The 14,072-nt window shown below is 34.8% G+C and overlaps 1 protein-coding gene and 1 long non-coding RNA gene across 5 annotated transcripts; both read left to right on the top strand.

Annotated features, from left to right (window-relative positions):
• Positions 1–6,923: 6,923 nt before the first annotated feature.
• Positions 6,924–8,466, top strand: LOC127742405 (uncharacterized). Its single transcript, XR_008003630.1, has 3 exons — positions 6,924–7,064; positions 7,151–7,253; positions 8,083–8,466. It is a non-coding gene; the product is annotated as an uncharacterized LOC127742405 (long non-coding RNA).
• A 1,218-nt stretch (positions 8,467–9,684) lies between these two features.
• LOC127742404 (uncharacterized) lies at positions 9,685–12,585 on the top strand. 4 transcript variants are annotated; one of them, XR_008003629.1, is made up of 5 exons: positions 9,685–9,844; positions 10,703–10,888; positions 11,012–11,104; positions 11,419–11,517; positions 11,607–12,585. XR_008003629.1 is itself a non-coding variant. In XM_052254985.1 (5 exons), exons 2-5 carry the CDS (start codon positions 10,712–10,714, stop codon positions 11,710–11,712), a joined length of 468 nt encoding a protein of 155 aa, XP_052110945.1. In that variant the 5' UTR covers positions 9,685–9,844; positions 10,703–10,711; the 3' UTR covers positions 11,713–12,584. The 4 variants fall into 4 exon arrangements, 3 of the variants coding, with proteins under 3 accessions (XP_052110945.1, XP_052110944.1, XP_052110943.1); XM_052254985.1 differs by having other exon boundaries at positions 11,426–11,517; positions 11,607–12,584; XM_052254984.1 differs by having other exon boundaries at positions 10,703–11,104; positions 11,426–11,517; positions 11,908–12,585.
• The last annotated feature ends 1,487 nt before the right edge of the window (positions 12,586–14,072 follow it).

Below are 14,072 nucleotides of genomic sequence, written 5' to 3'. Positions count from 1 at the left end.
GGGTTAGCACTTTATAGTTTGTAATCAGGATGATTATAGTGAAATTCCATCCTAGTTGTGATGGAGACTAGATGTAGGCTGCATTGCCTTAGCAGCTGAACCAGGATATATCTGGGTGTAATCTTCTTTCTCTACTACTCCATTTCTGTTTCTATTACACAGGAGCTAAAACCAAAAATATCTCGTGTCAAGTGACGAGACAAAAACAAAAAGTCTCGTGGCTAGGGATGAGACAGAAACAGAAAAGTCTCCTCAAAGACCAGAAAACGTAATCAAGCAAAAAGGGGGCTAAGATTTAACCCCCCCTTCTCTTAGCCACTGAAACCATCAATTGGTATCAGAGCCTGGTTTCAAAGAGATCAAGCTTTGCAGCTTGGAGAAAAGATCCTCATGGCAGAAAGAAGTGGCTCAAATCTGGTGTCATACAACCTTACAGAAGGACAGTCAAGCAACAGACCGCCTCTTTTCAATGGGAAAAACTATACCTATTGAAAGGAGAGAATGCAGATCTTTGTGCAAGCAGTAGACTACAAACTATGGAAGATTATCATGGAGGGTCCTCAATTTCCAATTAACACAAGTGCTGAAGGAGTAGTCACTCTTAAACCGGAAGCAAGCTGGACCGAAGAAGATAGAAAGAAAGTAGAGCTAAATGTCAAGGCTGTAAATCTACTCAACTATGATATCAGTTTTGAGGAGTACCGACGGGTATCACGATGCACAACGGCAAAGGAAATCTGGATAAATTGCAAATCACTCATGAAGGAACCACCATTGTAAAGAAGACTCGGATAGACATGTTAAACAGGGAGTATGAAATGTTTACAATGAAGGAAGGAGAATCCATTGATGAATTGTTTGAACGGTTTAACACCATCATTGTTGGCTTGGATGCTATGGGAATAACACATTCTGATTCTGTGCTTGTGAGAAGAGTGTTGAGATGTCTCGCTAAAGAGTGGGAAACAAAAGCTTTAATTATTTCTGAGAGCAGTAACCTTGATTCCATGACACTTGATGATTTGAGAGGAAACCTTCTTGCTTTTGAAAACACTTATTTGAAAAAAGAGTCAAAAAAGAAAGGAATTTCTTTTTCTTTCGTAACTAACCCCCTGGATGATGAATCCAGTGATAACTCCTCTGAAAATGAATTTGTGTTGTTTGCCAAAAAATTCAGGAAAATGAAAATGGTGAAACTCAGAGGCAAAGGCAGCAGCTCAAGGAAGATGAAGAAGGACCTTAGCAAAGTAATCTGTTACAATTGCAAGAAAATATGGCATTTCAAATCTGATTGTCCCAAGTTGAAGAAAGAAGGGAAGAAAAAGGAGGGAAGAAGAAGGGTCTAATGGCATCATGGGAAGACTTGGAAAATGACTCAGACAGTGATGATGAATCTAAGACCAAGTCACAGCCTTGTCTCATGGCAAATCATGTAGATCAGGTATTCTTTCAAAATCCTGACACTAAAGACCTTCATCTTATGATAGATCACCTTTCTGAAAAAATAAGATGTTTTCTACTTGAAAATCAAGATCTTGAACAACAAATTATCATTCTTAAAGCTGAAAATAGTTTTCTTAAAGAAAAAGTGAGGGAGGCCAAAACTGCTTGTGATCTTGTAGAAGAAAATAAGCAGTTGAAAGCTCAACTTAGAAGTTGTGAAAGTGATCACTCGGTAGTTGCATATGTAAACTGTTTTAAGGAAAATGAAGAGTTGCTGAAAAAAGTTAAAAGTCTTGAAAATGACTTAGCCAAATTTACTCAAAGTTCTGCAAATCTAAATCAAATATTGGCTAGTCAAAAACCACTCTTTGATAAAGCTGGTTTGGGGTTTTATAAATCTGATAAGAAACCTTCTTTTAAAGATAGAGCTTCTTCATCCAATGACACAAGGGTTATTTTTTATTACAATGATTTGGGACATAGGAGATGGTTTAACGTGAAAGGATCCAAGAAAATTTAGATACATAAGGTCACTTGAGCTTATTTTGTAGGTGTGCCTAGCATCCAAGAGGAAGGAAAATATGTGGTACATGGACAGCAAATGCTCTAGGCATATGACCGGAAAGACAACCTTCTTCATAAAGCTTGATGAATACGATGGAGGACTTGTCACTTTCGGTGATGATGGAAAAGAAAAGATAGTGGCCGTTGGAAAAGTTAGTAAAAGCTTTTCATCTTGTATAAATGATGTTCTTCTTGTAAATGGTTTGAAACACAATTTACTTAGTGTAAGTCAATTGTGTGATTTAGGATTTGAAGTAATTTTTAGAAAATTTGTGTGCTTGGTTGTTTGTGAAAAAACTGGGGATATTCTTTTTGAAACTAAAAGATGCAACAATGTGTATGGATTAACTCTTGAGGACTTGAAAGAATAAATTGTAACATGTTTTACATCTCTTGAATCCAAAAAATGGCTATGGCATAGAAAGTTGGATCATGGTAGCATTTACCAAATTTCTAAGCTAGTAAAGAAAAATCTGGTTAGAGGAATTCCTAAAATCAAATTTGATAAGGATCTTACTTGTGATGCTTGTCAATTAGGCAAACAAGTTAAATCCTCTTTTAAACCAAAAGATGAAATTTCAACCAAAAGGCCATTAGAGATGTTACACATTGATCTTTTTGGTCCAACTAGAACACAAAGTCTAGGAGGTAAACACTATGGTTTGGTAGTGGTAGATGATTACTCTAGATTTGGTTGGGTACTTTTTCTTGCTCATAAAAATGATGCTTTCCATGCTTTTTCAACCTTTCATGTTTTTGGATGCAAATGTTTTGTGCTAAACAACAAAGAAAATACTGGTAAATTTGATCCAAAATCATATGAGGGAATGTTTGTTGGATATTCCACCACTAGCAAGGCCTATGGGATTTATCTCAAAGAACATAGGACCATGGAGGAATCCATACATGTTACTTTTTGTGATTCTAATTTAATTCCCAGTACTGTGATAGATAATGATTCAGATTGTGAAGGAGCTGGAACAAGCAAAGAAAATCCCAAGTCTGCCCAAATTGAAGAATCTGCCAGTCCAGATTTGTCTCGTCAGATTAGAGGAGACATTTCCATTTTGTCTCCTGAGCCAGCATGAGAAACTAAAATAGTGAGACCAACAGAAACTCATCATAGCTCAACACCACAAAGGAAGCCTAGAGAATGGAAGTTTATGAGGGGTTATCCTCATGACTTCATCATTGGTGATCCCTCCCAAGGAGTGACAACAAGATCCTCAACCAAAAGACAATCCGAACCAAGAAACTTTGCACTCTTGTCACAAATGGAGCCCAACAATGTCAAACAAGCTCTTGAAGATCCATCATGGGTGAAAGCCATGCAAGAAGAGCTTGCTCAATTCGACAAGAATGAGGTTTGGACACTAGTACCTCATCCGGATGTAGGGTTTTGTGATGCAGATTATGCAAGAGATAGAGTGGATAGAAGGAGCACCTCCGGCATGTGTTGCTTCCTTGGAAGCTCACTCAACATGTGGTCAAGCAAAAAACAAGCCACAGTAGCTCTATTCACAGCTGAAGCTGAATACATATCCGCTTCTGCTTGTTGCTCACAATTAATTTGGTTAAAAACGCAGTTGGAAGATTACAAATTAAAGATCAATAGTATACCATTATTTTGTGATAACATGAGTGCTATAAATATTTCAAAAATTCTGTTTTGCACTCAAGAACAAAGCACATTGAGATCAAATATCATTTTATTAGAGAACATGTGCAAAAAAGTAGTATTGATATTCAATTTGTGAAATCCGTTTAATTTGTAAAATATGAAGATCAACTTGCTGACATTTTTACAAAATCCCTCTGTGAAGACAGATTCTGTTCACTAAGAAAAAGCTTGGGAATATTTGATTTAAGTTCTATTGAGAATTTGTGAAATTTTGACTCTGCTCAGTTTTGTCTCGTAGGTATGGACGAGATAAAAATACAAGCGTGTTGGAGAAGCTATAATCAAGGGGGAGGCTGCGCAGAATTTATCTTTTATGGGCCCCACAGAATTTATCTTTTATGGCAAAATTTCTTTGACCCCACCTTGACCTTTTGTTGGTTCCTCATTTTATGAGGATCAAAATGTTTTTGTTGTCTTATCAAATCTTTTTGGAAGTGGTTATTGTCAAATCAAATCCATCTCTCCATCTAATCCCTTGATTCTAGGAAACCACCTTTCAATTTATTTCAAATAAAAGGGAAACCCCTTGGTTAATAACTGCGCTATAATAGTCATTAACTTCCTCCATTATCTCTTTCCAATCAACATTTAATGCCCTCTAACCTCCCTCCACTCACCACACCTTCGGGCATCACTTCATCTTCCATCCCCATTCTTTCCCTTCACCATGAAAAAGAAAACGGCACTTAGAAGAAGTGGCCGAACCCCCATTCCAAAAGGTCAACCTTTTTCATCACCTCAAACTCACACCCATATCCATCTTCATTCTACACCCTCTTTTACTCATACACCTCCCTCCAAAAAGACCGAAACTATGCGTCGGAAAGTCATTGCTCGGAAAATTTCAGGGAGAGGAAAGACAGGAAAGAACAAGCAACCGAGTGTTGAAGAAGATGAAGAGGAATCACACACCTCACCCCCTCCATCACCACACAAAAAAATCCACTCCACATGCATCCAGAAAAAGCTCTCAGAAGACGAAAAGTTTTGTGTTACATGATACTAGAGAACCTGCAAATTTGGAATCACTAGAATTCAAGAACAAATTTCACAAAACCCACTCACATTTATATCCATATCGGTTCTACTCTTGTGCCTTCTACGAATTCCACAAAGAAGTTTTGCTGAAACGTCATCTCTGCCCATCATACTTGGTGAATCTTGAAAATTTGGCCACCAAAGGAATAAAATTTTCTTCTCTGTTCGATGTCCTGAAGTGGACCCCATTGGTTCACATCCAGAAACTTGTTTACCCGGGGCTGGTCCGGAAATTCTATGCGAACATGCATTTGATAGATGGCTCAATTCATTCTTACGTCAAGCGTGTTTACATGACTCTCAATCCTCAAACCATAAGTGCTGCTCTTGGATACGTGGATGAAGGACCAAAAGTTTACATGATTGATAAATGGGATGATCAGGTTGGAGTCGCACAGCAAACTGTCTTGCAACACATATGTGCAAATCTTTCTGGATTAGATGGATTAATCCCAACCCATTGAGCACTCGGTCCTGAGAACTCACTATTACACCGGATCATCACTCACATCCTCACTCCACAAAGTGGTTCTCATCACAGAGTAATAGTTTCTGACTCTATTATTCTCTTTGCCCTTGTTACTTCTTCTCCAATTTCATTTGCTTATATTATGATACGTCATATGTGGGAAGCAGTTAAAAGTACTAAAAAGGCTAATCCTTCTTATGGAATGTTCCTCACATGTATCTTTGAGTATTTTAAGGTTGATTTATCTAATGAGGCTGTTGAGAACAAGGTTTCGATGATTAAAGGAGGAGGAGTTTCGGGTAAGAAAAGTAAGCGCTCAATGCCCTCCGAGCCGTCACTCAGCGATCTTGAGAGTCGTCCCCCTGAACCTTCCAAAGTGACTGCATCAATCAGGGAAGTTCTTAATGAATTCCTCAACATGTCAAATTTAATGGTTCAATCCCACAAGGCTGCCCGGAAGTTAGCATATGAAAGTGAAAAGGCCTGGAAGAAATGTCACAAAAGGGTGGGCTTCATGGTTCAAAGCTTTGAGAATGAGATGGGGACAGAGGATAAAGAAGAAGATTCTGACTCAGAGTTCAATCTTTCAGACGATTGATGACTATTTCTTTGTTTTCATTTGATATTGGCATCTTTAGGCTCAATCTTATTTTGTAGAGGCAAGACTTGATACTCACTGCACTAAGACACTTTGACACACATTTGGCATTTTATTATGGATATTTTGTTGTGCTGCCAATACTTTCCTTTGCAGGTGCCCCTTGATGCCAAAAGGGAGAGGAAAATGATTTCAAAATTGAAACTGGAAAACAGGGGATGAAACTCTCTTTGAGAGTTCATGATCACCTCTGTTGATGATTGAAGATAATGCATGCTAATAATGCATTTGCTTTATGATGTTTGATAATGCATTCGGTTTATCCTGATTACTGCCATTATTTGATGTGTGTTTATCTTGGTAAAATGTGTGTTTACTGTGTTTATAATACATTTGACTTACCTTGATAAAATGATTTATGTTGGATCTATTTTTGGCAGTTCCTTTAGTTCTTAATAATGAAAGTTGCTGTGTTTGGAAAGACTATATCATGATTGAAAAATATTTCCGACGGATTTTATCCCACTGAAATACAGACGGAATTTCAGAGGGATTTTTTGTCGGAAAACAAAAAAAATAGATTAGCATAAATTACAGACGGAAAAGAGAATCCGTCTATAATTTCGTCGGAAAAATTAATTTTTTTTCCGTGGAATGGTTACAGACGAATTTTCCGTCTGTAATTAAGTAGACCAGATACACATTTTATTAAATTATTACAGACGAAAAATCCGTCTGTAATTTAAATGAAATCCATCGGAAACATTGAAAACCCTAGTTGAAGACTAACCCATTCACTCGCATTCACACCATTCATTCGCCATTCACTCCATTCACTCGCCAACTTCGCCCTGCACCCCGCCGCCCACAGCCACCGCAGTCTCTGCCGCCACTGCAGCCATGCAGCCCCCGCATCAGCCCTCGCAGCTCCCCGCAACCCCCACAGCCTCGCAGCCCCTCAGCGGCGCAGCCACCGCAGCCGCTACACAGACACAGCCTCCACCGCCACCGTAGAAGATCCGTTGAAGATGTGACAGCCTCCATCACTTTTTCACGTTTTCTTTGGATTACTCCCTGCCTTCTCTCTCTGTTGAAGATGTGACATCCTCTGCTGTCGCCGCCGCTGCGGCGCCCCTCAGCGGCGCAGCCACCGCAGCCGCTACACAGACACAGCCTCCACCGCCACCGTAGAAGATCCGTCGCCGTCGGATTCTGAGCTTTTTTTCGTTCCAGATCAACGCTTTCTTTGTCAGATTCCCTTCGCGCAGCTAGTAGATTGCAAACCCTAACTTTTCTATTCGTTTGTATTTTGTATTTTTCTTCAGCTGAAGCTTCTTTTGCTCATTACTCTCTCGAGGTTGTTGATTCTGATGTTGTAAGATCAACCATCCGGTTCTCGAGGTTGTCTTCTGCACTTGTTGAAGCTGTTAGCTCTCCCTCACTTGGAAGATTCCTCAGCTGTAAGTGTCCATTTCCCTCAATCGGATGAATCTCAGCATGCTCTATGTTCTGGGTTTTTCCTCAGCATGCTCTTAATAAGTTGTTTCCTGTTGCATGCAAGTCGGCTTTCAAATGTTATCATTATAATGAAAAGGCTTGCTTGGCTTGAATGATTTTATATTCTCTTTAATGAAAAATATTTAAATAATTGATCAAAAGTTCATGATATTAATTATCATTACAAGTTACAACAGTGTGACTGATACTGGTTTGAAGTACTTACAGTGTGAAAGAATAAATAATTGGCAATGGAGAAATGGAGGATCTGTTAATTTTATTAATAAGTCCACCCATGTCCTGTTTCATTCATTTAATCTCAAGTGTTGGATTTGGAGTATATGTATGCTTATTACTGAGTGAATCAAAAAATGCCTAGCTGGGTTTTGCTGTTCATTTTGATCATGCTTAGGTGTGTTTATGTGTGCTTATATGGTTTCATGATTTTTGTCTTTTAAATATCAATTTGAGGATCCATCAAATATCAATTTCTGCAGTTTCCAGTGTGACAACAGGGGATTATACATGTATATCTACGTTTGTTAAGAAAAAAAAGAGTAATAATATATTTTTCAATATTTTATTCTTTTATGTTATCTTTTGAGTGGCTTTCTCAAATATGAACCATACAAATATCTAATTTGCTCCCAAACAGATTGTCCTGCCCTTCAATTACTCCTTTTGTTCTTAGATTCAATTACTCCTTTTGTTCTTAGAAGAAAATAAAGATAACTCTGCATAAACTAATCATGGCTTTACCTTATTCATTTGCTACTACTACTAAATCTTCAGTTTTTTCAAAGCTTCACAACACTTCTTTCTTCCAACACAATCAACTACAAAGAGCAAATGTTGGAAGGTACTTCAAACTCTTTCATTCATCTCTGCTTCTTTTAACTATTAATTTTCTCTTTTTATTTTTTATTTCTATGAATTGTCCAGATAAACTTTAGTTAATGATATTAGTTGGATAAAACTCTTTCTAGTGATACTGAATAATTTGAAACATACATTGAAAATAAAGCTTGTCAGAGTTTATAGTTTAAGTTGGAGAAACAAGTAGTTAAAGTTGATGAACTGGCAGTGTAATAATTGTGAAATACTGATGAAAAATTTTTAGAAAAAAGTTGAAAATCAATTTTAATTTAATCAGAAATCATTCTATTTTTTCAAAAATACTGAAAAATGATTTAGTTTTTGTTTTAAGAGTTGGTAATTTCATTAAATTTTTACAAATATTAAAAAGGTGATTTTTTTAATTTATTTTTTAATAAACACACCCCCTCTAATCATCCATTAGCTCTCATTATATGGCTTTGGATTCTTTTCTTTTCATGTTTTTTGATGAACATATGGCTTTGGATTCTTGTTAAGGCTAAACGGGTGTGTTATATATCTTTAATTTCCAAATCTTAAAAGGATAATGTATGTCACACATATTTTGCATATAGGGTAGTAATGCCACTAATGTGGGTGTGTCATATAATTATTGAGCATGTATTTATTTCATCATCACTATCTTACAAAGTAAGGATATAGATATGGCTCCACTATGTACTGTGATAACTTTTCATTGATGAAATAGAACACATAATAGACTAACACAATATATATCAGGTCAGCAAATTGGAACATTTTATAATTATAACCCTTTTAATAATTAAGCTTTTAGATGTTTCAATTTTTAATGGAATAATTGTAGATAATTAATAGCAAATGTGGACATGTGATGGCTTGAGAAACACTCTTTGCACCTGCTGTCTAATTTTTAAGTTTATGCTAGATTAGAACTTATGCTGTGATTTGGGGCCTCTATAGGTTGAGCTTGCTTTGGATTCAAAGAATGAGCCATGGCTTTGTGTCTCTCAACGCTGATGTGCCTATATATATTTTTTTGGCAGGGTTGACATAGTCACAAGTTGATTCTGATGTTGTCGATCCATCTTTTGAGCCACTAATACTAGTAGAAGATTCCACTATATAGCTTGTAAGATCAACCATCCGGTTCTCGAAGTTGTCTTCTGCACTTGTTGAAGCTGTTAGCTCTCCCTCACTTGGAAGATTCTTCAGCTGTAAGTGTCCATTTCCCTCAATTAGATGAATCCTTTCCAAATAATTTGGTGATGTTGTGTCTTTGTCCCTCTGGTCCTTGGCTGTAAGTGTCCACTCATTCTTCACAAAGATAGTATGTTATGTACTACCCGTCACTCCTCCTTATCTTGGTAAGATTTTAAAGGTACATGCATGGAAAATTCTGTTTCCTTGTGTTTTTGAATTGACACCATTTATTCTTATCTTCTTTTAAAGATGTGTCAACTACTATGGTTGTAAAGCCTGGCCCTGTACTGGACTTCCTTTGTGAGAATCAGAATGTGAAGCATCCAGATCTTTATTTTAATTGTAACAAGGTTCTGATTTTTATGTTTATTGAACTGTGATGCTTTCTTTTTGTTTACTTTCAGGCAAAAAGTGTGCTGAAAAACCTCAGAATCAAGGTTAATAATCTTGAGTTCAAAATCAGTGGACTCAGTGATAATACTTGCAGGACTCAGAAGTAAGTAGTTATAAACAATATGGTTGCTTACTTGTTGAAGGAAGTCTTAAAATTCTCTATTTGCTTAATCCATTTTCTTTGTATAGTTTGTTACAGAGATAAGAAGTTAGGATAGTTATAACAGAACTAATAACTTTTCTGCATACATTTATTGTTAGTTACCATGAAGATATCAAGCTCTAATTGGCTGAACATGTTCAAGTTTTGTTGCTTCACTGCTTGCATTGGATCTATCTTCATAACCCTTTTTCTATGTAGATGATGTAATAGTGCTATTGAGTGTGTGATTTACATATAATTAGCTTTACTTAATGGTAGTTTTTATTTATAAATGGTTGTATTAGTGATTAAGAAACAATGAATTGTAGAAGCAAAGGGTTTTGACATAGCAAATTGGAGAAGGAAAGGAAGCAAAAATTAAGGACCACACACGCCCCTGACCTCAGCACATGAAAAAGCTTTTAACACATCTTCACTCTCTACTTTCATGTTTCATCATATCATCATTATTATTTTAATTTATTAATTTTATATAAAATTACGTTGGTGTCATAGTTGCCTTCTTTTTAAATAAATAAAAAAATTATATATTTACTACTTTACATAAAAATACAAATATTTATTATTTTATGTATTATTCTTTAATTTTGCAGCCACCTAATTTTGTAGCCACTATCTGTAAAATAAAAAAAGAAAAACTTTTATTTGCAATCTTGTTCTGAATACCTATTGCTTGCTTCCTTTTGAATACCCTTTTTGTTGTCACTTATTTATTTTATGATCAAATTATTACAAGGAAAGAGTAATTCCTGTGTAGCCTCAATCCAGTATGTGTTCTGATCTTTTTGTGTACTTCAGATTTTTGGGATGCTTTTGGATGAAAGCCAGGTCAGGTCCATTGTTGACGAGATAAAACAAGTGATCACAGCTAGTTCAAGTAGAAAAAGAGAGAGGGCAGAGAGGACCAAAGTTAAAGATTTTGATGCTGAAGAGAGTGAGCTGATTAAAGAGGAAAATGAACAAGAGGGAGAAGTTTTTGATCAAGTTAGTTGTTTAAATTCGTTTTTAAAAAATCCAAGTTATGTTGATTGCTGGGCTACTGTCTTTGTATTATGTTTGTACAGATCAATTCTTTGGTCATCCTTTCAAAACATTTATGTGTCCCAGGTGGGAGAGATATTGGGAACTTTGATTAAAACCTTCAAAGCCTCCTTCTTACCTTTCTTCGATGAACTGTCATCATATTTGACACCTATGTGGGTATGTTCCTCCCAGAAGCTGTCACTTCTCTTCTCTAATTAGTTTTTCTGTTGATATTAACTGCATTTTTATTATTGAGCTGGTCATTTAGCATTTTGATTTGGGTACTAGATCATACTTGAAGTATATGTAACTGTTTATACTTTTCTGTTTTCTAAGTTTTAGCTGCACTGAATTGTAGTGATGGCTCTAAAATGTAGGATCTGTGTGATAGCAGCAATCTCTGACCATATAATTTTTGGAATATTCCTGAATTCTTCAAGTCACACTGTTGAAAGCTTTAGTTCAACAATGAATATTCATTCTTGCTTTAGTTTACAGGTGATTCCTGGATGGTTGAACTATTTGCCAATAAAAGGTGATTTGATTGAGGCCAAAGTTGTCCATGATCAACTTTGTTCCATGGTTGAAAGGTAAGGAACTCAAATTTTCCTTTTTAGTTTCCTAATGCAGTCCCGCATTTACTCTTTTTGTTCTAATTCTTATTTTTGTTTACCTGTAGGTCTGACAGTGAACTTTTGGGTCCAAACAATCAGTACCTTTCTAAAATAGTTTCAGTTTTTGCTGAGATTAGTTTTTATCAAGCATTTGCTGCTTTGATGTGCTAATACATATTTGATTTTATTTAATTTGATTTTCTATTAATGTTGCCCATTTTTTTCATGCATTTTTCTATTTAATGTTGCAATTAGTAATTTTTTTCATGCATTTGGTTGACCATGTTGCCAATGGTTTATTTTTCTTTTTAAATTGATTTCACAAAATTAAAGATTAAATTATAATATTTTCTGTCTTATGTTCAGGCTAATCAAACACCAAGGAAAAGAAACTGTGAGAGAACACCAGCCACTAGTATGACTCTGTTCTTCACCAAGTGTCATATCTTGATGAACAATAGAGTTGTCCTGGGAACACAATTATCTTTCTGATACCATCACTGCACTAATTTTCTCGACCAGTTAATTGAGTAGAGTCTTTATTAGTCTGATGTCAGATTATTTTAATCTGTAAGTTAAGATAAAAATTTACCCAAAAGTTTGTGATTAGTTCAATAAATGCAGTTCACTTTAACATGGGATTTTGCATATGATGATGAAGTTTACCCAAAAGTTTGTGATAAGGTCTATGTTCTCACTCTGGGCATTTTTATTGAGGAACAAAAAGGCAAAGTTTTCTTGTGAGGAAAGTAGTGATGATGAAGAAGAAGCAGCAGCAGAAAGAGCAAGTGAAGAATTTTGCAGATGAGATAAGTGGAATTAACACAGGATCTCCTTCACCAACTTCATCTATTAATTATAGAGCAGCGAAAATTGTTCAAATAAGTTAGGAAATTGAATAGGAGTTGCTTGCAACATAGGTCTTTTAATTTACTAGTATGAGGAAAATCATTTAGAGCCCTTTGGATACCCATTAACAACTTTTAATTTACTCAATAGACTTTGTTGATGTAGGTTTGTTGCTTATTATTATAGTTGATGTATCAATACACTTTGTTTATATTTTGAATTATATTGACTTGTTTGTTTATAGTACTTTTCTTTTAGTTTGATAATACGATGAATTTGTTTATTTTTTTAAATATTATAAATATTTGAATACACATTAGATAAAAATTTGTATTAAATTTATATTTATTTTGTATGAAAATAAGTTTATTTTGTAATTAGAAAAAAGTAAAAAAAAATTCTATTTTACCTTACAGACGGATTTACAGACGAATTTTCTGTCTGTAATCATGATTTTCCAAAGCTTAAATTACGAACGGAAAAATCTGTCTAAAAATCCGTCTGTAATTACAGACGGAAAATTCGTCGAAAAATTCGTCTGTAATTACAGACGAAAAATCCGTCTGAAAATCCGCCTGTAATTACAGACGGAAAATCCGTCTGAAAATCCGCCTGTAATTACAGACGAAAAATCCGTCTGTAAGTTTGTCGCCTTCAAGAAATGGAGGGAGAATTTACAGAGGGAAAATCCGTCGGTAAATCGTAAAAATCCGTCGGTAATTTTTCGACGGAAAAAAATCCGTCGGTAAATAATTTCCTACGGGGCTTTTACAGAGGGACAAAATCCGTCGGTAACCAAAAATCCGTCTGTAATAAAGACTAAATCCTTCTGTAAATCTGTCTGTATTAATCCATTTTCTAGTTGTGTATATCCATGCTATGAAAAATTATTCTCAAGTGAAAAAGTATCTTCTACACAATTGTCTTGGTCAAATAACTCTTATCATTAAATTATATCATTATTCACTTTAAGATATATTTTTTACAATTATTTCTTTTCTACAATGATCAATTTTAAAGTATATTTTTTTACTTTAAACTTTTTTAGTTTTACATAATATACTGTAATTTTTTATAGATTTATTATATCAATTTTTAATATCATATTTAATTCAATAATGTGATATATAACTTGATTAATGTCAAGACAAATTGCTATTTTTATCTTTTTCACATCACTTTCATATTGAAAGCTTATAGAATTTTTAATATTTTTCAGAATCAAATACATATATACGCTACACATGCATAGTTCTATATCTCTATTTTTCTCTATATTGTTGTCACATAAATTTATCATCCAAACTCTCTTGAAACCAAAGTGAACAATGCTCTTTTTCAAAAATTTAACAAAATCATATGCTCAAACTATGATCAACAAATTTTCATCTATTTAGGTGATATCAAACTAAAATGACAATTTATTATATATTTTCAAAAATTATAGTTCTTGTGCTCTATTTTACAAGATTTTTATCATTATAAAATTATCATTCATTTTTTTTTGACTTTGACTTTATGTAAAACTATAAATTTCTTCCATTTGATTTATAATGTCACCAAATAATTGCACACAATAAAATATTATGATGATTTCAAATTTTTTATTCTATTAGTTTATTTGCTTTATTTTCGTTCTTTGCGCAGAAGAACAACACCACCATTATTGTTATATTACTTTT

The sequence above is a fragment of the Arachis duranensis genome, chromosome 10 (genome assembly GCF_000817695.3).
Source record: "Arachis duranensis cultivar V14167 chromosome 10, aradu.V14167.gnm2.J7QH, whole genome shotgun sequence".
Lineage (NCBI taxonomy): Eukaryota > Viridiplantae > Streptophyta > Magnoliopsida > Fabales > Fabaceae > Arachis > Arachis duranensis.
Note: the sequence above shows the minus strand (reverse complement) of the source record. Positions and strands in the feature narration are given on the sequence as shown.

What these genes read in the sequence shown, in the direction of transcription:
- LOC127742404 (XM_052254983.1), top strand. Translation starts at nt 10,712, where the DNA reads ATGCTTTTGGATGAAAGCCAGGTCAGGTCCATTGTTGACGAGATAAAA. An exon ending in CATATTTGACACCTATGTGG is followed by an intron (nt 11,105 to 11,425) that starts GTATGTTCCTCC and finishes TTTAGTTTACAG; the next exon opens with GTGATTCCTGGATGGTTGAA. An exon ending in CTTTGTTCCATGGTTGAAAG is followed by an intron (nt 11,518 to 11,606) that starts GTAAGGAACTCA and finishes GTTTACCTGTAG; the next exon opens with GTCTGACAGTGAACTTTTGG.